Source organism: Podarcis pityusensis, assembly GCF_964106645.2.
Source record: "Podarcis pityusensis genome assembly, chromosome: 2".
NCBI classification, from domain to species: Eukaryota; Metazoa; Chordata; class Lepidosauria; order Squamata; family Lacertidae; genus Podarcis; species Podarcis pityusensis.
The window spans coordinates 116,895,431-116,922,459 of record NC_138029.1 but is presented as its reverse complement, the minus strand read 5'-3'; the positions used below and the strand labels follow the sequence as shown (position 1 = coordinate 116,922,459).

The 27,029-nt window shown below is 47.1% G+C and overlaps 1 protein-coding gene and 1 long non-coding RNA gene across 3 annotated transcripts; one reads left to right on the top strand and one right to left on the bottom strand.

The window, feature by feature from the left end:
* Positions 1-106: 106 nt before the first annotated feature.
* LOC308469320 (uncharacterized protein) lies at positions 107-13,054 on the bottom strand. Of its 2 annotated transcripts, XM_080991568.1 has the most exons (5): positions 12,866-13,054; positions 9,985-10,353; positions 7,509-7,695; positions 3,334-5,622; positions 107-3,250 (listed from the first exon to the last, which is right to left on the bottom strand). In XM_080991568.1, the coding sequence occupies exons 1-5, from the start codon at positions 13,025-13,027 to the stop codon at positions 2,001-2,003; spliced, it is 4,257 nt and encodes a 1,418-aa protein (XP_080847694.1). In that variant the 5' UTR covers positions 13,028-13,054; the 3' UTR covers positions 107-2,000. The 2 variants fall into 2 exon arrangements, with proteins under 2 accessions (XP_080847694.1, XP_080847695.1); XM_080991569.1 differs by lacking the exons at positions 7,509-7,695; positions 9,985-10,353; positions 12,866-13,054 and adding an exon at positions 6,649-7,004.
* A 623-nt stretch (positions 13,055-13,677) lies between these two features.
* On the top strand, positions 13,678-26,959 carry LOC308470257. The gene is made up of 2 exons (XR_013982310.1): positions 13,678-19,693; positions 26,269-26,959. It is a non-coding gene; the product is annotated as an uncharacterized lncRNA (long non-coding RNA).
* The last annotated feature ends 70 nt before the right edge of the window (positions 26,960-27,029 follow it).

Below are 27,029 nucleotides of genomic sequence, written 5' to 3'. Positions count from 1 at the left end.
GAGTTGTGAGCACCGGATTCACTTCCACAAGAAGACAGTCGTCGCACAGCAGAGTATAGCAGAGTATAGCAGAGTATAGCAGAGTATAAACGACTCGGAGAGCAGCTCTGTAGAATATCTTCTTTATTCTATCTACAGCTATAATACACAACTATGTACAGAGCTTAATGAGGTCTAAGCATAAATGAATGCTGAACCGCACTGAGTGCCTGCAGCTGCTCTTAGCAGCAACCCTATCTATACACACGATCTCTAACACTCAGTCTCTCTCTCTCTCCAACACACTGACTGACTGACTCTTTGATGTGGTGCTGGAGCAGAATAAGTAGAGAGCAGAACATTGCCCCTCCTCTCTGGAAAATCACCAGACTCATCAGGAGATTCTTTGATATGGGAAGGGTGAAATCTCCTCACTCCCTTGGACCGCTTCCTTGACACCAAGGGGAGCTCCTCTTCTGGGGCTAAAAGCATTGCTGTGGAGGTTTCATTTTTGTCATGATTGCAAGGGAAGAAGGGAAGGTAACCCCCCCCCTAACACAAAGAACTGAATGAAAATAGCCCTGTCTGAGCGATTAGCTACTGGAGAGCATAATGTGGGGTTTAGTTGTGATGCTCACCTGCCTCCCTGGATGAGTCTTTTCTTGGGTTCAGGGAGCTGGGGGAGCAACATGAAGTTCCCAGGTTACATTTCCTTCTGGTCAGCTATTCCAGCTCTTGTCTCCTCCCCATTTCTTTATGGAGGGGCAAAAGCTATGCACTTTGTATAGACGCAAGTATAACCAACAACAAAATAACTCTGCAACCAATCAGAGGGAAACAATGCTGCTGGCACCAACCAAAGGCTAGCCCCCTTCCTCTGCAGGGCGGGGGAGAAGCCAGAAGGGAGGGAGGAAGTGCCGCCGTCAGGAAGAGAAAAAGAGAGAGAGAAATGGTGCAGCCCAAACTATATGAATCAGAACCATGAGGCAATTTCTGGACCTTCTGTGGGACGGATCCAGAACCCATTCGGGTCAGAACCAGCCCGTGGCCCTTAGATTGCTGACCTCTGTCCAGAGACTTCACAGCCATCTTCACTTCCTAGGAACTCTGGGAACTGTAGTTCTGGGAGGAACCTCTCAGAGGTTTCTGAGCCTCCTCAGCCAACTACAATTAGACATCCTGAGACTACAATTCCCAGAAAAGCTGGACCAAGGCCTTTAGCCACAGCCCTGACCAAATAACGGACCTCTCTCTTCTCTCCCACTCCACCTCCCACATTCACAACAAATCAGTCTCCCACTCCTCAGTCCCTTTCACTCATCTCCCCTAGCCCTAATTCTTTCACATTCCTTTAAAACATTTCTGTGAACTAAGGAACACAAAAAAACACCCTCACTGGTCACCTTCCACGGGTCAAAAGCCAATGCATAAAATATTTAATAAAAACAGCACAAAACAGGTACACAAGAGCACAGAAAATAGGAGATGAGTTTTAAAAGCAATCCCAAATGAACATTTAACACAGGGACCTTTCATTCAGCTGGAAAATGCTATCTATCAGTAAAAAGCTCTTCAATAGATTATGCAAAGTTCAAGTAAAGAGCGCCTGGAATGCTGATCTACAAGGCAAGGGCAGCCCATCATTTTGGCAGTGAAAGGCGGACCTGAAAACTCAACAGATTCAACACACACCTTGAGCATTGCAGATTCACACTCTCTCCCTGTTTATCTAGCAAAAAGTTGCCACTTACTTTGTACATTTAGTATATGTGACCTTCATTACTTTAATACGTATATATGTGTATACAAATTTAAGTAGAAACACTAAAACATCATTCCATGCATTTACAACTGATTTCCCCCTTTATGAGTTTCTTGATGGAAGTAGTGAACCCTGAGTGAAAAACTCCATACATTTATATTGTTTTCCCCATGTGAATTTACTAATGAATATTAAGGTCTCCACTCCCTCTGAAGCCCTTTCCCCATTCAATAAACCCGTAGTTTTCATTGTGTGTGTGTTAGCTGATGTCTTCTAAGGTGTTCATTTTTACTGAAGCTATTTGCACAATCCACACATTTAAATGATTTCTCACCTGTGTGAGTTTGTTGATGTATTCTAAGTTTCCCACTTTCACTGAAGCACGTTCCACATTCAATACATTTAAATGGTTTCTCCCCGTGTGAGTTCGTTGATGTCTTCTAAGTGCTCCATTCTTACTGAAGCTTTTTCCACATTCAATACATTTAAATGGTTTCTCCCCAGTGCGAGTTCGTTGATGTATTCTAAGTTTCCCACTTTCACTGAAGCACGTTTCACATTCAATACATTTAAATGGTTTCTCCCCAGTGTGAGTTTGTTGATGTATTCTAAGTTTCCCACTTTCACTGAAGCTCTTTCCACATTCAATACATTTAAATGGTTTCTCCCCAGTGTGAGTTCCTTGATGTATTCTAAGTGTCCCACTTTGACTGAAGCTCTTTCCACATTCAATACATTTAAATGGTTTCTCCCCCGTGTGAGTTCGTTGATGTCTTCTAAGTGCTCCATTCTTACTGAAGCTTTTTCCACATTCAATACATTTAAATGGTTTCTCCCCAGTGTGAGTTCGTTGATGTATTCTAAGTTTCCCACTTTCACTGAAGCTCTTTCCACATTCAATACATTTAAATGGTTTCTCCCCAGTGTGAGTTCGTTGATGTATTCTAAGTGTCCCACTTTGACTGAAGCTTTTTCCACATTCAATACATTTAAATCGTTTCTCCCCTGTGTGAGTTCCTTGATGTCTTCTAAGTGATCCACTTTCACTGAAGCACTTTCCACATTCAATACATTTAAATGGTTTCTCACCTGTGTGAGTTCGTTGATGTATTCTAAGTTTCTCACTTTCACTGAAGCTTTTTCCACATTCGATACATTTAAATGGTTTCTCCCCTGTGTGAGTTCGTTGATGTATTCTAAGTGCCCCACTTTGACTGAAGCTCTTTCCACATTCAATACATTTAAATGGTTTCTCCCCAGTGTGAGTTCGTTGATGTATTCTCAGTGCTCCATTCTTACTGAAGCTTTTTCCACATTCAATACATTTAAATGGTTTCTCACCTGTGTGAGTTCGTTGATGTCTTCTAAGTGCTCCACTTTCACTGAAGCACTTTCCACATTCAATACATTTAAATGGTTTCTCCCCAGTGTGAGTTCGTTGATGTATTCTAAGTTTCTCACTTTCACTGAAGCTTTCTCCACATTCGATACATTTAAATGGTTTCTCCCCTGTGTGAGTTCGTTGATGTATTCTCAGTGCTCCATTCTTACTGAAGCTCTTTCCACATTCAATAATTTAAATGGTTTCTCACCTGTGTGAGTTCGTTGATGTATTCTAAGTGCTCCACTTTCGCTGAAACTCTTTCCACATTCAATACATTTAAATGGTTTCTCCCCTGTGTGAGTTCGTTGGTGTACTCTAAGTGCTTCATTCTTACCGAAGCTTTTTCCACATTCAATACATTTAAATGGTTTCTCCCCAGTGTGAGTTCGTTGATGTCTTCTAAGTGCTCCATTCTTATTGAAGCTTTTTCCACATTCAATACATTTAAATGGTTTCTCCCCTGTGTGAGTTCGTTGGTGTATTCTAAGGACTCCATATTGCCTGAAGCTCTTTCCACATTCAATACATTTAAATGGTTTCTCCCCCGTGTGAGTTCGTTGATGTCTTCTAAGTGCTCCATTCTTACTGAAGCTTTTTCCACATTCAATACATTTAAATGGTTTCTCCCCAGTGTGAGTTCGTTGATGCATTCTAAGTTTCCCACTTTCACTGAAGCTCTTTCCACATTCAATACATTTAAATGGTTTCTCCCCAGTGTGAGTTCGTTGATGTATTCTAAGTGTCCCACTTTGACTGAAGCTTTTTCCACATTCAATACATTTAAATCGTTTCTCCCCTGTGTGAGTTCGTTGATGTCTTCTAAGTGATCCACTTTCACTGAAGCACTTTCCACATTCAATACATTTAAATGGTTTCTCACCTGTGTGAGTTCGTTGATGTATTCTAAGTTTCTCACTTTCACTGAAGCTTTTTCCACATTCGATACATTTAAATGGTTTCTCCCCAGTGTGAGTTCGTTGATGTATTCTAAGTGCCCCACTTTGACTGAAGCTCTTTCCACATTCAATACATTTAAATGGTTTCTCCCCAGTGTGAGTTCGTTGATGTCTTCTAAGTGCTCCATTCTTATTGAAGCTTTTTCCACATTCAATACATTTAAATGGTTTCTCCCCAGTGTGAGTTCGTTGGTGTATTCTAAGGACTCCATATTGCCTGAAGCTCTTTCCACATTCAATACATTTAAATGGTTTCTCCCCGGTATGAGTTCGTTGATGTCTTCTAAGTGCTCCATTCTTACTGAAGCTTTTTCCACATTCAATACATTTAAATGGTTTCTCCCCAGTGTGAGTTAGTTGATGTATTCTAAGTTTCCCACTTTCACTGAAGCTCTTTCCACATTCAATACATTTAAATGGTTTCTCCCCAGTGTGAGTTCGTTGATGCATTCTAAGTGTCCCACTTTGACTGAAGCTTTTTCCACATTCAATACATTTAAATGGTTTCTCCCCTGTGTGTGTTCGTTGATGTCTTCTAAGTGCTCCACTTTCACTGAAGCACTTTCCACATTCAATACATTTAAATGGTTTCTCACCTGTGTGAGATCGTTGATGTATTCTAAGTTTCTCACTTTCACTGAAGCTTTTTCCACATTCGATACATTTAAATGGTTTCTCCCCTGTGTGAGTTCGTTGATGTATTCTAAGTGCTCCACTATGACTGAAGCTCTTTCCACATTCGATACATTTAAATGGTTTCTCCCCTGTGTGAGTTCGTTGATGTATTCTAAGTGCCCCACTTTGACTGAAGCTCTTTCCACATTCAATACATTTAAATGGTTTCTCACCTGTGTGAGTTCGTTGATGTATTCTAAGTGCTCCACTTTCGCTGAAACTCTTTCCACATTCAATACATTTAAATGGTTTCTCCCCTGTGTGAGTTCGTTGGTGTACTCTAAGTGCTCCATTCTTACCGAAGCTTTTTCCACATTCAATACATTTAAATGGTTTCTCCCCAGTGTGAGTTCGTTGATGTCTTCTAAGGACTCCATATTGCCTTAAGCTCTTTCCACATTCAATACATTTAAATGGTTTCTCCCCAGTGTGAGTTCGTTGATGTCTTCTAAGGACTCCATATTGACTGAAACTCTTTCCACATTCAATACGTTTAAATGGTTTCTCCCCTGTGTGAGTTCGTTGATGTATTCTAAGGACTCCATATTGACTGAAGGTCTTTCCACATTCAATACATTTAAATGGTTTCTCCCCCATGTGAGTTCGTTGGTGTATTCTAAGTGTTTGACGGTCATTGAAGCTCTTTCCACATTCAAAACATTCAAATCTTTTCTCCCCCGTATTAGTTCGTTGATATATTCTAAGTTTTCCACTTTCACTGAAGCCCTTTCCACATTCCATACATTCAAATAGTTTCTCTCCTTTGTGAGTTTGTTGTTGTATCCTCAGTTTCTTTCTTCTTCCCAATAAATTCACATGTGGCTCCATAGAATTCTGACTTTCATCTTCCTCACCTGTTTGGGAGTCTGGGAGGAAAGAGAATCCTGTTAGACTTTCAAGAAAGACAAAAAGGGAACTGCACACATGTCAATCCCAGTCTGCACCTTCTCTCATTTTAACACTGTCTCCATTCTCCACTGTCCTCTCTAGGTTTCAAATTTTTAGGAATTAATATGAGATAATGGCAAGAGCAACACATGATCACTCCATTCACACTTGGCAAAGCACCATCATTTTATAAAACAGATCTATGGTGGAATTGGCTTTTTAGACACATCTATTTTTACTTTCTGAAGTGAAGAAATGATCTCAGGGTAAAGTAACGGTATCTCCCTTGTGAAATAAATAAAACTTAAGTGCTACATGTAACTGTAGAAATATTGCAATGTATTGGAACCTAAGAAGAGCTTGCTGGATCAGGCAAAGGCCCACCTAGTCCAGCATCCTCTTCTCACAGAGGCCAACCAGATGCCTGTGGGAAACCGGCAAGCAGGATTGGAGCACAAGAGTCTTCTCTGCCTTCCTGTGCTTTCCAGAAACTAGTATCAAGAAGCATTATTGCCTGGACCACGAGGGCAGAGCAGAGACGTCAGTCTTATCCTTTTCTTCAAGCTATCCATGTTGCTGGCCATCACTGTCTCCTGTAGGATAGATTCCATAGATGAACTACGCTTCTGTTTATTCATCTTTTGCAGCCCTTAAAGGCTGATAAATGTATTATTGCCTAAGCTTCTGTGGTACTTAGTGGACTCTTGACCAGGAAAGCTGGTGCCACTATAAACCTCTGAGTCTCTTTGTTGGCTTTGTGTACTTATGTTGAAATTTGCACCTAGGTTGTACCACAGTATCTCCATGGAGGCTTAGGCACGGACAAAATTACAGGGTGTCAGCTCTGTGAATCTCAAGCCTCTTGTGCCTCCGCTGACAGAGCCTGAGAACGCAAGAGATGTGATTCGGTTGGAATGTGAAGCAGGGGAGGAGCAGCCAAGCTGCAGCAGGAGCAAAGAACAAAGAGCAGGAAGAGGGGGTGCCGTGGGGGGGGGGACACAGACCGTCAGCTCCAGTTTGAGGTCTGACACAGAGACCCCGGAAATAGCCTGTCCAAACAATCGGAGGCTCGAGAGAATCTGCGAGAAGAGGGGAAAAGAAAGCGAAAGTGGGGGCTTCTTTGCTGGAGGACTCGGCAACTGCAAGCTGGGATGAACAGGCCGAAGACTGAGCTCCACAGTGATTTATGAGTTTGAGCATTAAGCCTGAGATAATTACTACTGGAGTTGTTTCGCGTCTGTGCGGGAGAACCAAGCCATTACACAGGGGCGCTAAAATTATTATCCCACTCACTCACTCTCACAAACAACCCCAGTCTGTAAGATTTACACAATTTCCTTATAATACCATCCGCTCTTGTACTTTATATACCCAATCCTAAGTGTAGGGCCTCCAGTTACAGGAATCCTGTATTATGATAACTGGTCCTTTGTCCCTTAACCCCACCAAACTGGGGAGGTGCATGCATTTATTGTGTTTTGATGCTGGTAGAATTTATCATTCTGACCCTGTCTATAAAAAATAAGAGTAATAGAAACAATTTAAATACATTAATTATAAATAATTATGTGAAGCATTTCTGTTCCCCTTCACCCATTTTTTAGGATTGGTGTGCAACATCATTATCATCAATTATTCCCACCGTGGAAATAACACCTAAGATTTCAAAGCCTGGAGGAAGAAAATCTGCCCCCACTACTTTAGGAAAAGGATTCAAGAAACAAAGAGCTGCTTCGGAGAAGGCCTCACCCCTTCCTTCTTCCTGTCAGGAACTTCCTTCCATTTGTCTCCTCTCCATCTTTTCCTCTTTCTCCCTCCACCATCCATCTATCCCTGTCCCCATCTCCTCTCCCCTGGAACTCACCAGATTTCTCCAAGGGTCCTGGGAGGGAATGCTCAGAGTTTGTGGGGAGGGATGCGGGAGAGAGCCTGACCAGGTCACCCGTCCATCTTCCTCCTTCCATCCTGGCCAGGGTTGCAGGTTCAGTCTCAGCTAGGTTTGCAGGTTCAGCTTCCTGAGGAGTGCAGAATCCAGAGCAAGTTGCAGCTTCCTGGGAGGGAGGGAAGAAGAAGCCAAGGGAGTCTGAGAGCCCCTGCAGGGATTCTCCTGCCCAAGACATTCTACTGCCCCTGGAGAAGCCCCAATTGGGCACCCCCTTCCCAAGGGCACCCCCTTCCCAAGGTGCATTTTCAAACACCTTTGGCAATTCTTTTCACCTCCCTGTCCCACCTCCCTTCCTAAGGCTGGCATGGTATGCACATTAGTGGCCTGAGAGTAGATTCCTGGGAACTTAAAAGTTAATCTGCAAAGGACTGCTCTGAATACATGGGTAGCCCTTGCAGAGAGAAGAAGGAAGCCCCTTGCTTGCATCTGGACCCCTTGGGAGAGGCGGGGGATCCGCCCACTGCTCCCTCTGCCCTCGCTGCCTCTTCCTCTGTCCTCCTGCCCTGCAAACACCCTTTCCTCTTGTTTCTCAGGGGAGAGAGGCAGAAAGAGCCTTCAAACCCATCCGTTTCCTCCTCTGCTCCCCCTCCTGTCCTTTTGGGAAACAGGAACTTTGGTCAGGAGTAAACAACTTAGACGGCAAGTTCGCAAGATAAGCACTTTGGAGCACTGCTTGCTCCTACTATGTGTGTGTCTGTGTGTGTTTGGATCTAGAGGACAACATACATGTTTACACCACGTGATTCCTTAAAGAGGGCGATTCTTTAAAACTGAAGGCCATTTCTACGAAATGGAAGACTTCCGAAGGCAGCCTTTTACAGGGAAATTTTTGCTTGTTTTTATATTGTTGGAAGCTACCCAGATGGGCAGAGGTAACCCAGTCAGATAGGCAGGAAGAAAGTAATAATAATAATAATAATAATAATAATAATAATAATAATTGCTTCCTAAGCCTATCGTGGGACGTGGGTGGCACTGTGGGTTAAACCACAGAGCCTAGGACTTGCCGATCAGAAGGTCGGCGGTTTGCATCCCTGTGACGGGGTGAGCTCCCGTTTCTCGGTCCCTGCTCCTGCCAACCTAGCAGTTCGAAAGCACATCAAAGTGCAAGTAGATAAATAGGTACCGCTTTGACAGAAAGGTAAGCAGCGTTCCCGTGCACTGCTCTGGTTCGCAAGAAGCGGCTTAGTCATGCTGGCCACATGACCCGAAAAGTGTACGACGGCTCCCTCGGCCAGTAAAGCGAGATGAGCTCCACAACCCCAGAGTCGGCCACGACTGGACCTAATGGTCAGGGGTCCTTTACCTTTTTAAGCCTGTCCTGATTGGCATGCTGATCAGAGACTCTGTCCAAACAACCCCTTTGAATGCAACAGGGCTTCCTATTTTTACTGCTATCAGTGGGAACAGTCAAACCACGAAGCCACTGATCAACCAGAGATTCCTGTTTTGACCAAGCAGATTTTGAAGTTAGCTTAATATCCCAGCTTATTCCAAAGCTGCCAGCTGCAGTTTCCTGGTTTGGGCAAAATGGAAGGTTTGTTACCTATGGCTCATAAGATATTGCCTGGTTTCATCACAGTTCCAAATCAGGGCCGGCCCAATCATGAGATAAGCTGGGACAATTAGGTCAGGAGGCAGATGCAGGGAGAGATGGGACCAGCACATTCCCAGCTCCCCTGTTTGTTAGCCTTGCTGTCAGTGCAGGACCACACCTGGTAAATTTGTGCAACTACCCATTTAGAGTCTTTTTCTTTTGCCCTCTCTCACTAAAGGTTGGGTGGGGGTCCTTCATGGAGTGATGCATTCTGGTTGTGGGGGCCAGGAGACTGCGGTGGTGGCTAGAGTTTTTGGTTTTAATCTTGAGTCAACTTAGGTTGTATCGTATCTTTGCTGCAGCAATGCATTAATAACTGTTCCTATTTTTAACCCAGATTTTCAGGCTGTGATTCAGTCACCTGAACCTGACCATTATCCTAATAAATCTTGTAACAACCTTGCAAAATAGGCCAGTGTTATTTAATGCAAGTACACATGGGATCGCTGAGGCTGCAAGACATGCAAAGAGATTTACCTCAGTGGGGAGAAAAGAGCATTTTGGAAATGAAGGCAATTTAGAGGAGGAAAATGAGGATTGGTGGCAGATCACCTCTTCTGACGTAGCTTCTGCTCTGATAAAATTCAGAGTCCCCTGCAGCTGTTTAAGTAAAGTAAGAACATCAGGAGATATGATCGCAAACCTCCCATGTGTAAGAAAGTTTGGTCTAGCAAGCCTTTTTAAAGTGGATTAGAGAGAAAGTGCAGGGAGGAGGAATAACCACCACCATAGCTGTCGAGAGGCAGTGGACCTGTGACCTCCAGGTGCTGGAAACCCAGGTGAGAGGAGGGCACTTACCTTTCCCAGAAGCCCCTCAGTGTCTGGGAGCAGGGTCTGGTCTGCTCCCCCTGCTTTCCCACTGGCATCCGCAGCTCCCCTGAAGGAGAGGACACCATCCCCGGAGTGGGGAGGACAGGGAGCCTGTGGGGTTTCCCACCCTGAACGAGGGGGCTGCATCGTCTTCAGGAAATCCTGCTTCTGGGCCTCCCAGTGCTGCTGCGGCTGCCCCTCCTCTGGCTCCTGCTTAATCTGACATAAATCTGCCCGAGGCAGAAGATCCCTGATGGTCCCAACTTGGCCGGTAGGAGGTTTCTTTCCTTTGTACTTCAGTCTCTCCCTTTGAATGGGTCTCCTGGGTCCCTGCTCTTCCATTTTTACGCCACCCTCCTGGAAAAGAAATAAACACAAAGTAAAATAAAACCCAAGAATAAAAACAAAAGTCCATTTTTTAACCATTTGCCAGTTTTTGAAATATATTATTACTCTTTCTATTTCTAATGTTCAGGCTGTGAATGACAATCATTATGTCACCCAAACGGCTCCTCCCAGGGAGAAGGGGAAGTTATCCAAAGACTGGGGGAAACATCAAGGTTTATGGAAGTACAAATAATATTTGGGGGGGGGGGAACCAAGGCAGAGGGAGGGAAATCCAAAAACAACCCAGTGAGAGGACTGAGCCTGTTAAGTGGACAGGGAATGCTGATCCTGGCTGCAACTTCTAGCATGTTGGAAAGGCAGCAACAGATCTTTGTATATGAATAAGGCTGCAACAGACCCAGCTAATATTTAAAGTACATGGCTTCACCCAAGAAATCCTGCCAGCTGCAGTTTGTTAGGGGTGTTGAGAACTCTAGCAATAAACTACAGGTCCTGTGGTTCTCTGGGGGAAGCCACGTGCTTTAAATGTATGGTATCTGCACAGTCTAAGAAACAAAGAGGCAAAAGGAATATTGACCAACAAAATCAAACAACCCACTCCAAAATATTTTATATTTGATGGTCACAAACTCTTTACTGAAGATATTCTAACTTGCAGTCCATTGGCTGCATATGGCTTGCCAAGCCTCAGGGTGTGTCCTGCTAGTCCCTGCCATTTCCATCTCCTGATCTGATCATAGGATGAAGATCTCTGTCTGTCCCGGAGAGAAAGATGCCTAAGGGGCCCTTAGAGAGATCTTTTCAACTCCAATTTCAGCACAAACCAGCACAGTGCTGAAATGGGGCAAAAGGAAAATAAATGATCCCTCTGGCTGCTCTTTAAAGAGGATTTCTAAAGAACAATCTGAAGGGTCTTTTTTCCACAGATCTCCTTGCTAATTCAGAAGGGTCTTCTTGTGCTCTTATTTTTCCCCACCCCAGAACTGGGGTTGGAAGGTCTAAACATGCTGATTGTGTTTGCAAGACTTGTATGTATGCTAGATGGCATGTCTGGTGAGTTTGTGCAGCACCTCTGGCGTGTGGGCATGTGACTTTATGGTCTGCATCTCTTTTCTGTGTGCGCATGCATGTGCATACGTTGGCCACAAAGCTCACTGGAATGTGGCCTCCAGAATCAATGCAGCTTTAAGCCCATAAATGTTTCGTTCCTTCTGCTCTATCAGAAAGAACAATCAAATCTGAGACTATCAAGAGGAGAGAACTCCTGGATCTACAGAGTAAATGTTCTCAACATCCAATGGACACAAATTGCAATTAGATTTCTCTCTAATTACTAATTAGATTTTTTTCTTAAAAATATGAAGCAGTATAGAAATGAAAGGAGTAATAATCTGAACATGAATAGCTAATTTCAATTTCGCCTTCCTCAGTCTTTCACAATACTGTCTTCAACGTTTTTATTATCATTAATTCATTTCCATATGCCACACTTCTTAAGAATCCTCCTTTCCCCTGCATTCTCAAAACTGTCACCCACTTCAACCCTCAGCCTTCATCTGAAAACTCAGCTGTATTACTGAGGAAGGTGGAAATAAAACAATTAATGAGACAGGCTTATGCCTGTCACACTTATTCACACGCAGACACAAGAGGTCACTAGCTTTGATAGTTTGGGGAAAGATCAGATGCATTCTCCAGGGAAAAGATCTATGAGCTGTTTTATTAGCCGTGACAGAACAACAGAGCCTCCATGTGTAGGCACAGCGTACCTTGATTTGGGACAGGCAAAAGAAAACATTTCCTTGCTAAATGAATCTGATGGACATTATTGCCACAAGATGCGACGATGGTGGTGGCAAAGAGAGCTTTCAAAGGCGATCAGACCAATTCACCAAGGAGGGCGATAGGTTTATCAATGGCACTGGCAGAGGAGGGGGGGCAGGAGTAGTGGCCTGCAAAGGGTGTCAGGGGGCTGCAGGGTGAGAGGGACACCTCCCTGTTGCACTGCTCTTCCATTCCCCCCTGCCTCCCCTTCCCTCTCCGCCGGTGGGAGAGCGTGAGCTTGTGCCTGTGCTGCGGCCCCAGGAACCCACTCATCGCCCTTGCAGCCCCCGCAGGGAGGCAGAAGCAGGCGAGAGGGAAGGACAGTCGGGGCGTAGGGAGGACGGGTGAGGGACAGGGAGAGGGGCGGCAGACTCAGTGACCGCCCCGGGAGGCAAAAGCCCCAGGTACGTCGCTGATCATGGGACGACTATATGCATCGTCCACCGCGAAGCAGCAGCTGCCTTGGACCCCTCATTCTGCCCCTTGAGCTCAGGACTGAAGGGAGCAGCTCCCCAGGGTCTCCGGCAGGGTCCGTGCCAGCCTGAGCCAGAGATGTTTGCCCCTGTGCCCTCCTGCAGATGCCCTGCCCCTCAGCTGCGCCCCTTCCCCTTCCTGCCCGGTTGGGGCGCGCCCTGCAGCCTCTAGCTGGGCTCGGGGCCTGATCCTGCCAGGCGCACGTGCTCTCCCCCTCCTGCACCTCGGACTCCTCGCTCCGTCCCTGCAGCGGAATCCGGCTCCTCTCCGGGGAAACTCGCCAGGCCACGGGCCGCTGCTCCTCCGCTCTCCTCGGCGGGGGACAGGAAAGTGCAGCCGCTCTCGAGTCCCCCTGGCTGGCCCCGTTTCCTGCCTCTCTGAGCATCGGAGCTCGCTGGCTGTGGGTTGGGCCCTGGGAGGCTGGGAGGCTGGATGCGCCCCCTTGCGCTGTCCCTCAAAATTTATTGTATCATTGGAATCTACCTGGCATCTTCTCGGATATCCAGAATGTTGCACAAATAAGTCTCCTTGTGATCCGATGTGCAGTCACTGGTTTCCTCATCAGTAAATCTTTTCAGAAAGCTGGGACGATGCCACCCTGCAGCCATAGCTGTCAATTTTCAGATTTGAAAATAAGGGATCAGCAGCCTCACCTGTCCCGGGGACAGTCTACAGGATATCTAACAATCCGGGATAGCAGCGGGAAATGGCACTGGAATAAGGGAATTTCCCGCAAAAAAAAAAAGAAAAAAAAAAGGGAAGGTTGACAGCTATGCCTGCAGCCCGAATGGGTAGCTGGAGGAGGCAGTCCAGTTCCCAGCTCTGCTGGTTGGGATCATGCAATCACTTAGCTCCAGCAACCGACCTTTCCAAACCCTCCAACATTTCTCTGATGAAAATAGGAACATCCCATTCCATAAATATAATTTTATTATTTATACACCTAACATCTTATTACGCTGCCCCAGCCACTCTGGGAGGTTTCCAACATATATGAAAAACATAACAAAACATTAAACATTAAAAAACTTTCCTATACAGGATTGCCTTCTCAGAGGGCCTGGGGGTCACATAATTCCATTCCCTCCAGCATTTATTCAATGAAAATAGGGAGACCCTAAGGAAAAGCGGGACATTCTGGGGTCAAATCAGAAACCAGGACGGCTTCTCTAAATCAGGGACATCCCTGGAAAATAGTGGCACTTGGAGGGTTTCTCTTTCCCTGCTTTTTCATTCACTGCCTCTGGTCTCCTGCATCCATTCAACAGAGGAGGGGAACGGTTTTGGCCTTCATACTTCTCCACCCCCACCCCACCCCCAATATAAGCAAAAACACACACACCATTTGGGAGTGAGGACCAAAAAAATATAAAAATAGTTTTATTATTTTATTACTTATTTTTGCAGTTCAATCTACTGTATCTATAAATTTTATTGTTTATAGCCAATGGCCACCACAATACAATATGAGCACAAATCACACAGCTGCAAAACAAAATACATTGCATGCACCAGACCGGGATAAATCTATAGCGTCCAAAATTTATTTTCACATTTGTTTCAATATGAAGGATATAGGGCAGCAGAGTCCAAGTGGTGAGGTCCAGATTAGAGTTTCTATCATCCTTGACTGTCTGCCCTGTTGGCTGAAGCGGATGGGATCTGGACAACAACATCTGGGGACACCTCAATGACTATTATGTGATATACAAAATCTTCAAAGGATTAAGGCACTGATCCAGAAGAGAATGAACTGAGAAGAGGCCCCACTGAATTATCTGAAGTGAAACAGAGGAAGATCATTACATAATAATAATAATAATAATAATAATAATAATAATAATAATTTCTGTCTGAGTGGAACCTCTTGCCTAAGTCTAAGAGAAACTTCCCTTTATAGTATTTTTATTACAATGCATTCAAGCACAGCATTATATGTACATTAAACTTATAACACTTTTTAAAAAAAAGATATTTATTGAAGTTTTCAAAAATTTATATAAAATGACTTCCGGGTTAGCGCCATCGTCGAATGGCGGATTCCCTCCGAGCTCCGGAGGGAATCTGCTCAGCAGGGGTCGGGTCCTGCCGCGCCGGCGAAGCGGGGACCCTTAAAAACCACGGGCGCGGAAGCCCGTGGACTTGGTGACTCGGCGGGCACCGTTTGCGCCCCCAACCCACGAAGGAGCCTTTTTAAAGGCTACGGAACGGGGGACGGGGAGCGGCGCGGTGCTGAGAGTCCTCTGCTTCCCCTGCTGAGTGAAGCCGCATGCCATTGACGGAGAGCGCTGGCTTCTTCTGAATATTTGGACTAAAAGCAACAACCTGTGAGTAATACAGAAACTGGACTTAAAAGGGAAATTTTTCTTTTTCTTGGATTTGGCACGATCGGGGAAGGCGCAAAGAGGAAGTCCGTCTCCCCGCACTGTAAACAATTTAAAGCAAGGACTAGATAACTAAGGTTGAGAGAACATCCTTTTCTTTATTGGATAAAAGTTATTAATTTCACGATTGGAAAGTACAAGTAACTTTGCTGGAGGATAAGAGTTGATTTTGAGAGTTAAAGTGCAACCCCCCGGGAACCGGGAGTGATCCGCGAGAGAGCCTGGTGAAGAGATACAGAAGATTTTGACAGCTGTCAAAGTAGCTGTCAAAGTTGGGGAATAAAAAGAGAACTTTGTTTCTGTGACTTTGCTGGTTAGATTTGTTACAATTTGGATATAAATTGTTGAAAACAAGGAAGAACAAGTTATTTTGACTTTTGGGTTGGAACTGGAAGGATACTAAGTAACCATAATCCCTCTAGAGGGGGTTTTGGGATATTACAAGAATGGCTGTAAGTGGAAAAATACTCATAGAGCTGAACAGGACTTTTTATCTCCTGGGAAAGCTTTAAGAACAAAGCAATATTTTGACTACGAGGGCTACTACACTGAATGAAACAGTAAACAAATTTACTGAAACTGGAAGGGACTTGACTCAACTTGTAGCGGAATCAAAAGTTTTTGCAGCTGAGCAGGAAAAGAAACCTGAGAAATTTGAGAAAGGGGAACAAGGGATACATGATGATTTGGAAGGGAATGAAGGAGGAGTTACAACGCCACAGAAGATCAAGGAAGGCCAGAGGCCTGCTAGGAAGGACATAAAGGAAAACAAGAATTGGATGATGAAAATTTGGTTTGAACTGGATAATGAAGATCGGAGAGATCTCCTGATGTGGAGATCTGAAGACCTATGGATTACAAATTTGATCAAGATGGAAGTTGGAGCTTTTGGGACATTCAGACTCAAAAGGATTAAGAAACAAGATTTGAGCTCCACTTTTAAATATAGAGGCCTAGATGGGAGAAAAATGGACATCTTCGAGACAGAGCTTCTCCGAGATTTGGTGTTTGATATAAAGGACTATCAAAAAAACCGGCAAAGAGGAACTGTGAGAAAATTAAAAGCCTCGGATGTGAGGTCTCCAGGCTGATAGCAGATAGACTGATGGACATTGGGGATCAAAACCGGGAAAGGGGGGCTGGAGTTTGGGAATCCAAAGGGTGTATAATTATATTTTGAATTTTTCTTCTTTTTTTATTTTGTTTTGCTACGAGTACAAAAAAGAGGAATTCGTGGAAGGGAATTGGGATCGACCTTAGAAAAAGATTCTAATGTACAAAGACTGTGGATTATAAGGTGAAAGTGGCTATACAAAATGAACAAAATTGAATAATGAATAAGAACTTGTTGAACTAAATAAGTGGAGATGGAATACAAGAAGGGGAGGTGTGGGGAAGTCTTGAAAAGATATCATTGAAAATAAGGTTTAAATGGTAAATGTTTTCTTTTTTTCTTTTTCTTTTTTCTGTATTTTTTTGAAAATTGCAATAAATATGATATTAAAAAAACAACAAAAAATTATATAAAACAAAAAACAAAAATACAAACAAAACACAAACAACAAGTATAATTTTAATCCCTTATTTTCTTATAATTTACTTTCCCGACCTCCTCATACCTCCCCTTTCTGTATTCCAATCTCTAATTATTTAATTCAGCAAATCCCTCCCCTAATTTCTATTTAATTTTTAACCTTTCTTTTCTTGATTGCATAATCATTACAGCTAGAAACCACTTAATTTCTAAACCAACATCGTTCTAACATTCAATAATTTTACAATGTTTCTTAAGATAGTCCTTAAATTTCTTCCAATCTTCTTCCGCCGTCTCTCTTCCCTGGTCTCGGATTCTGCCGGCCATTTCTGCCAGTCCCATATAGTCTATAACCTTCATCTCCCATTCTTCCACGGTGGGTAGATCGTCTGTCTTCCAATACTTTGCGATGAGTATTCTTGCTGCTGTTGTAGCATACATAAAGAATGTTCTATCCTTCTTTGACACCAATTGGCCAACCATACCCAGGGGAAAGGCCTCTGGTTTCTTCAAAAAAGTATATTTAAGTACCTTTTTCATTTCATTATATATCATTTCCCAGAAAGCCTTAATCCTTGGGCATATCCACCAAAGGTGAAAGAATGTACCTTCAATCTCTTTACATTTCCAGCATTTATTATCAGGCAAGTGGTAAATTTTTGCAAGCTTGACTGGGGTCATGTACCACCTATAAATCATTTTCATAATATTTTCTTTTAAGGCATTACATGCCGTAAATTTCATACCGGTGGTCCACAACCGTTCCCAGTCAGCAAACATAATGTTATGACCAATATCCTGTGCCCACTTGATCATGGCTGATTTAACCGTTTCATCCTGTGTATTCCATTTCAACAGCAAGTTATACATGTTTGACAAGTTATTAGTTTTGGGTTCTAACAATTCTGTCTCCAATTTTGATTTTTCCACCTGGAAGCCAATTTTCCTGTCTAACTTGTAAGCCTCCATTACAAACAGGTTGTCACTTTCTTTTTCTATATTTGCTTCATATGCCAGAATGTTCTCTCTCCTTCCCCTCAAACGCTCCAGGCGACCACAGATGAGTGTCTAAAGAGAAACCAAAAGCTCAGAGTTGGGGGGGGGGGGTGAAGCCTTGAACATCAGGTTGCCTCCTAGTGCCTGCTATTAGATTTGTATTTGGTAAGTGTTGTAGGAGTTTTTAAGGTTTTTTAGCTGTATATTTAAAAAACAAGGCTCTTGTGAGATGTTTCATTATTTTTTTATTCTGACATTGTATTGCACAGGAGCACCTTTGCACAGCTGTTTGAATTTTTTAATGAAAAAAATAAGAATGCATTCTAAAGGGTTTCTTTAGAAGCGGAACAAGTATTTTATTTTATTTTTTATAACAGAGGAAATGATGCCCAATTCTTAGTGCTCATCCTGGCTTTAAGATTAGCAGTCACACCTTCACAAAAAGCTATGAAAGGATTTTGTTAGCAAAATTCAAGGTGAATTCCTGCCTTATTTTCCAGGGCTGCTTCTTCCTTGAAAACCAAAATTTTAAAAGATGATGTTGTTAAGGTGCTAGACTCAATATGCCAGCAACTTTGTAAAACTCAGCAGTGGCCAGAGGATTGGAGAAAGTCAGTCTGTATCCCAATCCCAAAGAAGGGCAGTGCCAAAGAATGTTCCAACTTCCGCACAATTGCGCTCATTTCACACGCTAGCAAGGTTATGCTTAAAATTCTACAAGGCAGGCTTAAGCAGTATGTGGACCAAGAACTCCCAGAAGTGCAAGCTGGATTTCGAAGGGGCAGAGGAACCAGAGACCAAATTGCAAACATGCTGACTGTGTCGACACAGCAAACTATGGCAAGTTCTTAAAGAAATGGGAGTGCCTGATCACCTCATCTGTCTCCTGTGTCTTAGGGAAAAATCTAGGTGTGAGGCTGTTCAGTCAAACCAGCTCATTGGGAAGAGCCCGCAGGTCCCTTGTGGAATAAAGGAAGCAATCCAGCACCAACTGGAGCAAATAGCTGTAGATCAAAGTTTATTGCGCAACAGGCTAAAAGAGGAATTTTGAACCCCGAGCATGGGGTGACAAAGACTTTTAAAACTTCCCCACGATATCCCAGAATACTGTTTGTAGAGCATCATTGCTATATCATTGTTACATCACTGACATGTCACAAAAGGGGAGGTGTAGACAGGGGTTACACTAGTTTAACCTTGGCAAACATGTCCAGACAAGTCCTTGGTACAAGATTAGCATAAGCAGACATGTCAGGGCAAGACTCCCGTATAAGATTAGCATAGGCCAACACCTCTGAAGTCCCATCACCCAAAGTACAATAGAACTTCCTTTGCATGTCTGGCCCCTTGGCAAGTTTGGTGATAGGATTAGGCTTTCCTTGGCCCAGCTCAGCAATTGTCACCCCTGGACACTTCCTGGAGTCCTTTTTCAAGGGGAAAATAGCTTTGGAATGGAGGAAACTGGCAAAGGAATTGATTTTATATTATTTTTAAAGCTAGGTAACTTCCCTGAGCTGTCAAGTTGAAAGGATACATTCAGGCATAATATTTCTAACATTTAACAACTTTAAAGATGTGCTCACTCCCCCCCCCCCAATTTCCATAACATGAGAAGTCTCTATGTGGGACAAGAAGCTACAGTTAGAACTGGATATAGAATAACTGATTGGTTCAAAATTCGGATAGAGTATGACAAGGCTGTATATTGTCTCCCCGCTTATTTAATTTATATGTGGAATTCAACATGCGAAAGCCTGGAGTGGATAAATCCCAAGCCAGAATTAAGATTGCTGGAAGAAATATCTACAACCTCAGTTATGCAGATGCCACAACCTTGATGGCAGAAAGGGAGGAGGAATTAAAGAACCTCTTAATGAGAGTGAAAAAGGAGAGCGCAAAATTTGGTCTGAAGCTCATCATCATAAAAACGAAGTTCATGGCCACTGGTCCCATCACCTCCTGGCAAATAGAAGGGGAAGAAATGGAGGCAGTGAGAGATTTTACTTTCTTGGGCTCCATGGTCACTGCAGATGGTGACAGCAGTCACGAAATTAAAAAGCGCCTGCTTCTTGGGAGAAAAGCAATGACAAACCTAGACAGCATCTTAAAAAGCAGAGACATCACCTTGCCAACAAAGGTACTGTCAGAGCTGCTTCCAGATCCTAGCTCACAGAGGATCACGCTAGCCAGCGATCATTAAATAAAAGTCTTTATTGAGTTACAGTTTCCATTCTCAAGCTGCTGCGTGCAACTCTACGTCTCATGGTTAGATCGGCGAAGCTCCATCTGAGTCTCCGCCCCTTGTACACCAACTTAATATCCTAGCCTTGCTCCACCTTTTCCGCCTGACTGTTCTTCGCTGGGTCCCTCTGCCCCCCGGGGTCTCTTCCTTCCGGGATTCCTCTGACGCTGACGCTGACCCCCCTGACTCTTCTCCCTCCTTTCGGCGGGCTTTAGGACCTGGCTCCCTTTCCGGGCTGCCTACTGCGCCACCTTCCTGTGCATTTGAACTTGGCACGCGCGCCCAACCTTCCACCTTCCGTCTGACCGTTTCTTCGCTCCCCGATGGAGGTGTGGCCACTCCTGACTCGTGCCCTCCCCCCTGTTGTGAGCTGCCAGCGCTTGATCCCTGGCGCCCTTCCTCTTCCCTGCTCTCTGGCGGTGACGCTGGTCCTGATTTCCAACTGCTCCCCTCTGAGTCCCCTCTGGCTCTATCTTCCTGGGGTGTCCCCCTAGGCTCCCCCCTTGCCCTGGCCACTGGTGCTCCTTTCTGTGAATCTTCTGATTCACTGGAAAGACTCGGAGATCTCGGGTCGTCGTCATCACTCATCTTTTCTTCTGCCTCCTCTCCCTCGCTCTCTGTTTCCTCCCTTGCCCTTGCCTCTGCTCCTGAACCCCTGACATCCATCCCCCCCTCGAAGCCCCCTCTTCCCCCCTCCCCTCCTTCCGGTGCGGGATCTGGGTGCTGCCGTGTCAGGGGGACGAATGTCGGATACAGTTCGCTTCCCGTGGCGGGCCGCCATCCGAAGTCTTCCGGTTCTTCCTCCCTGCTCTCGTTGACGACGGTCACCTCCGCTTCCATCTCTGTGCCGCCGTGCTCGAAACCCGGGTCGTCCCCGAAAACGTCCATGTCCGTCTCTCCCTCGTTGCCTTCTGGAGACGTTGCTCGTCCTGGACCCTCCAGCCACCTTCTGCGGAACTGCTCCTCTGGTCGATCATCCCACCAATACGAGGGTTCTGAAGCAGATCCCGAGGGTGACCCCTCTGGGGAACGGGCGTCTCGTGTCGGTTCCTCGTCCGAGTCGAACCCCCGGAACGTGCTGGCTGAAAGCGTGGGCGTGAAAAGCCAGTCGTCGAAAAAGTCTGCTGGCATTGGCCTATGTGGGAAGAGGGCATGAAACTCTTCTTTGAGCAGAGGTTCGTCCAAAGCGTAGCCCGGCACCCAGCTGTTGGCACTGGCCGGGGTGCCCTCCTTGGCGAGAAGGTATTCTACCCCCTCTTCCCCCCATCTGGAGTCCAAAATCTCCGTGACTTCGTTGATGCGCTCCTCCTGTGCCACTCCCCCTTGCCCGGTTCTCTCTCGGAGCGGACCCGGTGCCGTTCCTGGTTCCTGAAACCTGTGAGGTGCCTTGTAGGGAGTGAGCACCGATCTGTGGAACACCGGATGCATTCTGGAACCCTCCGGAAGAGCCAGCCTGAAAGCCACCGGGTTGACCTGTTCTTCGACTTGGTAGGGCCCCAGTTGTTTATGCCCTAGTTTCTTCTTCGCCAACGACCTGGCCGGCACTGCGTGGGCTGCTAACCAGACCCAGTCTCCCACATGGATCTCTTCGCCAACCCTTCTGTGTTTGTCCGCTTGTACCTTGTATGCGTGTTTAGCCAGCTCCAGGTGCCGCCGCAGCTGATCGTGGACCTCCTGCAACTCCGACGCGAACGCATCTGCTGTCTGCGGCTCCCCCTCCCCCATTCTTTCCAGTCCCGGGAAGGTTCTAGGGTGCCTCCCGTTGTTGGCGAAGAACGGCGTGACCCCCGTGGACACGTGCTTCGTGTTGTTGTAGGCGAACTCGGCGAGAGGCAGGTAATCCACCCACGTCGCAGGCTGTTGATTCGCATAACATCTCAGGTACTGCTGCATGATGGCATTGACCCGCTCCGCTTGCCCGTTGGTCTGCGGGTGTCTAGCCGACGCCAGGTTGATCTTGACGTTCAGGAAGCCCATCAGCCTCTGCCAGAAGTTTGAGATGAACTGTCGCCCTCGGTCGGACAGAATAGACCGCGGCAGACCGTGAACCTTGAACACGTGGTCTATGAACAGTTTGGCGGTTTGTTCCGCCGTGGCCACCTTCGCACACGGAATGAAATGTGCCATCTTGGAGAACAAATCCACCACCACCAGCACAGCCGTCTTGCCCCTCGAGCTGGGCAGATCCGTGACAAAGTCCAGGACCACTCTCTCCCATGGCTCGAACGGAGTTTGCAGCGGTTCCAGCAGTCCGGCCGGCGGTCTGTGCACTGGTTTGGCCCTCTGGCAGGTGTCACACCTCGCCACGTAGTCCGCGACTTCCCCTCTCATTCCGGGCCACCAGAAGTCTCTGGCTACTAATTCCACCGTCTTCTCCTTGCCAAAGTGCCCGGCAGTGGGCGCGTCGTGCAGCTGCTGCAGTACCTTGGCGCGAAGTTCGTCTCCCGGCACGTAGATGGCCCCTTTACGGATGAGCAAACCATCTCGCAGCTGGAACTCGTCGGTCGCTGCCGTGCCCCTGTGCACCTCTGCCATCTTTGCTTGCACGAAGGAGTCATCCTGCAACGCTCGTCGCACCGCATCCAGGTCAACTGTTGCCGCCGCGCACGCCCACACTGTCGGTGCGAAGATGTGCATGGCGGCCGCTGGCGTTGCCTCCTCCAGATACTGTGGCTTACGGGAGAGAGCATCCGCCATGATGTTGGTGTCCCCCGGGACATACTCTATTCGGAAGTCGAAATTCGCAAAGAACTCAGCCCAACGTATCTGCCTCTGGTTCAGGAACTGTGCCGTGCGCCAGTGCTCTAGATTCTTGTGGTCCGTGCAGACCTGCACCGTGTGCTTGGCGCCGATCAGGAAGTGCCTCCACGCTTTGAACGCTGCATGAATGGCCAGCAACTCCCTGTCCCAGATGGTGTAGTTCTGTTCGGACTTGCTGAGCTTCCTTGAGTAAAACGCTCCCGGCCTCCAAACCCCCTGCGGGTCTTTCTGCAGCAGGACTGCTCCCACGGCTCTGTCCGAAGCGTCTGTCTCCACCCTCATCGGCCTGCTGGGGTTGACATGAAGCAGCTGCTCTTCCGACGCGAAGAGACGCTTGAGTGCCTGAAAGGACTGCTCCGCCTGCTCTGTCCAGATGAACTTCTTTTTCTTGGAGCTGAGCGTGTCCGTGATGGCCGCTGTCTGCATCGCAAAGCCTTTGATAAACTTGCGATAGAAGTTCGCGAAGCCGACAAACCGTTGGACCTCCTTCCGGTTGCGTGGGCTTTTCCAATCCAACACTGCTCGGACCTTGGCGCTGTCCATGGCGAGCCCTTTATCAGACAACTTGTAGCCCAGGAAATCCACCTCGGTCACGTCGAATTGGCACTTCTCCAGCTTGGCGTAAAGCCTATGTTGCTGTAGCCTGCTCAGCACTTCCTTGACGTGTCTGTCATGCTCCTGCTGCGATTCCGAAAAGATCAGGATGTCATCCAAGAAACAGACGCACGTCTTGTAGAGGAGCCCCGCCAACACGTGATGCATGAAAGCTTGAAAAACGTGGGAGCCATTTTGCAATCCAAAAGGCATAACTCTATATTCGTAGGTGCCCAGGGGCGTGAACATGGCTGTCTTCCACTCATCTCCCTCCCGCATGCGAATGAGGTTGTATGCCCCTCGCAGGTCCAACTTGGTGAACACTCTGCCCTTCCGTACCTTTGCGAGGAGGTCGTCGATTCGGGGCATGGGGAAGTCCGATGGCTTGGTCACACTGTTCAAGATGCGAAAGTCCACTACAAGTCTTTTTTGGGGCGTGTCCCGCTTCTTAACAAAGAATACCGGACTGCCCCCCGCTGCCTTGGACTCTCGGATGAAACCGCGCTCCAAATTATGATCTATGAACTCTTTGAGTTCCTGCAGTTCGTCCTCAGACATGGAATACAGCTTCCCTTTGGGCAGCGCCGCCCCCGGCAGCAGGTCAATTTTGCAGTCATATGGTCTGTGGGGGGGTAGCCTGTCTGCCTCTTTCTCGCAGAAAACCTCCAAAAATTCTGCGTACTTGTGGGGAACCGCTTGCAGCGTGCCTAGCTGCAGCTGTGACTCCTCTTCCCCTCCTTCCTGCCTGGGCACGATGCAGTGTTCAGCGCAAAAGGAAGAGCCGAAGGTCAGCTGCCTCTGGTACCAAGCCAGCGTCGGGCTGTGCTTGTCCAGCCAACTCATGCCCAATACAATGGGCGTGTCCGATAGTTGAGTGACATTGAAGCTGATGATTTCCCTGTGATTCCCAAGTCGCATCACCATTGGTGGCGTCTGCTTCACCACTTGCCCCCCTAGCAGCTCCCTGCCATCCACCGTGACAACCTGCAGGGGCAGCGTGGCAGGCAGCAACTGTATAGCGTGCCGGTCGACAAAGTCCTGCCCTATAAAGTCCGCATTGCTTCCGGAGTCAATGGTGATTGGCACGTCCATGGTGATTCCATTGGGCAGCTGGAGCGACGCAGTGAGCTTCACTACCGGTTTGGGCGGGAGGGGGTCCATGGGCTGTAAAATCTCTGGGGACTGCTTCACTGACACGTCTGGCTGGGCCCCAGTGCCTCTTCCTCCAACCAGACTCCTTCGTTTCCCTGCTGTGGTTGTCCTTGCTGCGTTGCTGCAGTTACCATTGCTGAGGCTGCAGTGTGCTTGTGGAGCCTCTGGGGACACTCTTTCGCCATATGCTGTGGATCATCGCAGATGTAACACTTCCTGTTCCCTCTAGGAGGCTTCGCTTTCACTGCTGCCGGTGCTAGGGCTCTGGCTGCTGACTGAGCCCTTGCACCTCCAACCTCCATAGGTTCCGCTCCTCCTCCTGGCGGAGGCGTGGATTGCGCACGCGCTGCTTCTCTGGGAAGGAAGGAGGAGCCCCTGGCTGGTTCGCGCCCTCCACGCCCTTCGTCCCTGCTCCACGGACGTCCTTCCAGCCGCACCCCCACCGCCAGCGCCCTCTGAACGATCTCCTGCGTGGTCCGGGGTCTCTCCCCCCTCGCAATTTCATCTTTAACCGAGCCGTGCAATCCCTCCCAAAACAGGTCTCTTACAGGAGCCGAATCTCTGTCCCATTCCAGGGCACTGACCAAAGCGAAAAAGCGGGCATGGTACTGCCTTACGCTGGCCCTCCCTTGCTTCAGTCCATGTATCTCCTGCCGAGCAAGATCCACGTCAATGCTTGATAAAAAGCACCCATCCATCGCTTTAATAAAGGCATCCGCATTTTGGAGCGCCGGATCCTTATCTCTCCACAAATTGCGCAGCCATGCTTTAGCATCTCCATGCAAATGGGACATGATGAATCCCACCTTCTCTTGCTCATCTCTAAAGTCTTTGTTCAGCAGTTGCAGTGCACACATTACATCTGCTCTAAAGTTGGGGTACTGTTGCAAATTCCCATCGAAGTGAGAGACCAGACCGCCTGTTCGTCTCCCCAACCCAATCCCCTCCGGTTTGGGTGTCAGTTGCCCTTGCTTCGTAAGCACTTCCAACCTGACCTGGAGATCCCTGTAGGCGGCAGCTGCGTCCTCCTCTCTCTTCCTGGATGCAAGAGCCTCGGCATTCAGTCGTGTCACTGCTTCTCTGAGTTCCACTATCTGCTGTTCGGCCGTCATGTTGTCTGCCGTTCGTGAGCTCGCTAGTAGGCACCCGCTTTCTCTCCTCTCTGCGAGGACGTAGATGCCCACAATCTAGGGATGGAGCTTACTGTCAGAGCTGCTTCCAGATCCTAGCTCACAGAGGATCACGCTAGCCAGCGATCATTAAATAAAAGTCTTTATTGAGTTACAGTTTCCATTCTCAAGCTGCTGCGTGCAACTCTACGTCTCATGGTTAGATCGGCGAAGCTCCATCTGAGTCTCCGCCCCTTGTACACCAACTTAATATCCTAGCCTTGCTCCACCTTTTCCGCCTGACTGTTCTTCTCTGGGTCCCTCTGCCCCCCGGGGTCTCTTCCTTCCGGGATTCCTCTGACGCTGACGCTGACCCCCCTGACTCTTCTCCCTCCTTTCGGCGGGCTTTAGGACCTGGCTCCCTTTCCGGGCTGCCTACTGCGCCACCTTCCTGTGCATTTGAACTTGGCACGCGCGCCCAACCTTCCACCTTCCGTCTGACCGTTTCTTCGCTCCCCGATGGAGGTGTGGCCACTCCTGACTCGTGCCCTCCCCCCTGTTGTGAGCTGCCAGCGCTTGATCCCTGGCGCCCTTCCTCTTCCCTGCTCTCTGGCGGTGACGCTGGTCCTGATTTCCAACTGCTCCCCTCTGAGTCCCCTCTGGCTCTATCTTCCTGGGGTGTCCCCCTAGGCTCCCCCCTTGCCCTGGCCACTGGTGCTCCTTTCTGTGAATCTTCTGATTCACTGGAAAGACTCGGAGATCTCGGGTCGTCATCACTCATCTTTTCTTCTGCCTCCTCTCCCTCGCTCTCTGTTTCCTCCCTTGCCCTTGCCTCTGCTCCTGAACCCCTGACAGGTACGTATAGTAAAAGCTATGGTTTTCCCAGTAGTGATGTATGGAAGTGAGAGCTGGACCATAAAGAAGGCTGATCGCCAAAGAATTGATGCTTTTGAATTATGGTGCTGGAGGAGACTCTTGAGAGTCCCATGGACTGCAAGAAGATCAAACGTATCCATTCTGAAGGAAATCAGGCCTGAGTGCTCAGGGGAAGGACAGATCGTGAAGCTGAGGCTCCAATACTTCACCTCATGAGAAGAGAAGACTCCCTGGAAAAGACCCTGAAGTTGGGAAAGATGGAGGGCACAAGGAGAAGGGGACGACAGAGGACAAAATGGTTGGACAGTGTTCTCAAAGCTACCAGCATGAGTTTGACCAAGCTGCGGGAGGCAGTGGAAGACAGGAGTGCCTGGTGTGCTCTGGTCCATGGGGTCACGAAGAGTCGGACACAACTAAATAACTAAACAACAACAAACTTGCCAATTGAACCTTATATTGGCCCGTTTGACAAGACCAGCTGCCATGTTTGAGTTGTTGTTGTTTTTTAGGGGGGGAGGCTTAAGCATCATTTTGGGAGGCAGCAAACGGTGAGCTTTAAGAACTGTGGAATCGGTTATCTGTCACATGAGAAACAAGGCCTGATTCCCGCCCCCGCCCCTTAATCCTCTCTAGCTATTTGCTGATCCATCAACCCTGATGGAGCTCAATATATTCCTAGTTCCCCGAATTCCTGTCAAAACTGTCCCAAGGTGGTGTCAACCATAAAATTTCCCTATTTT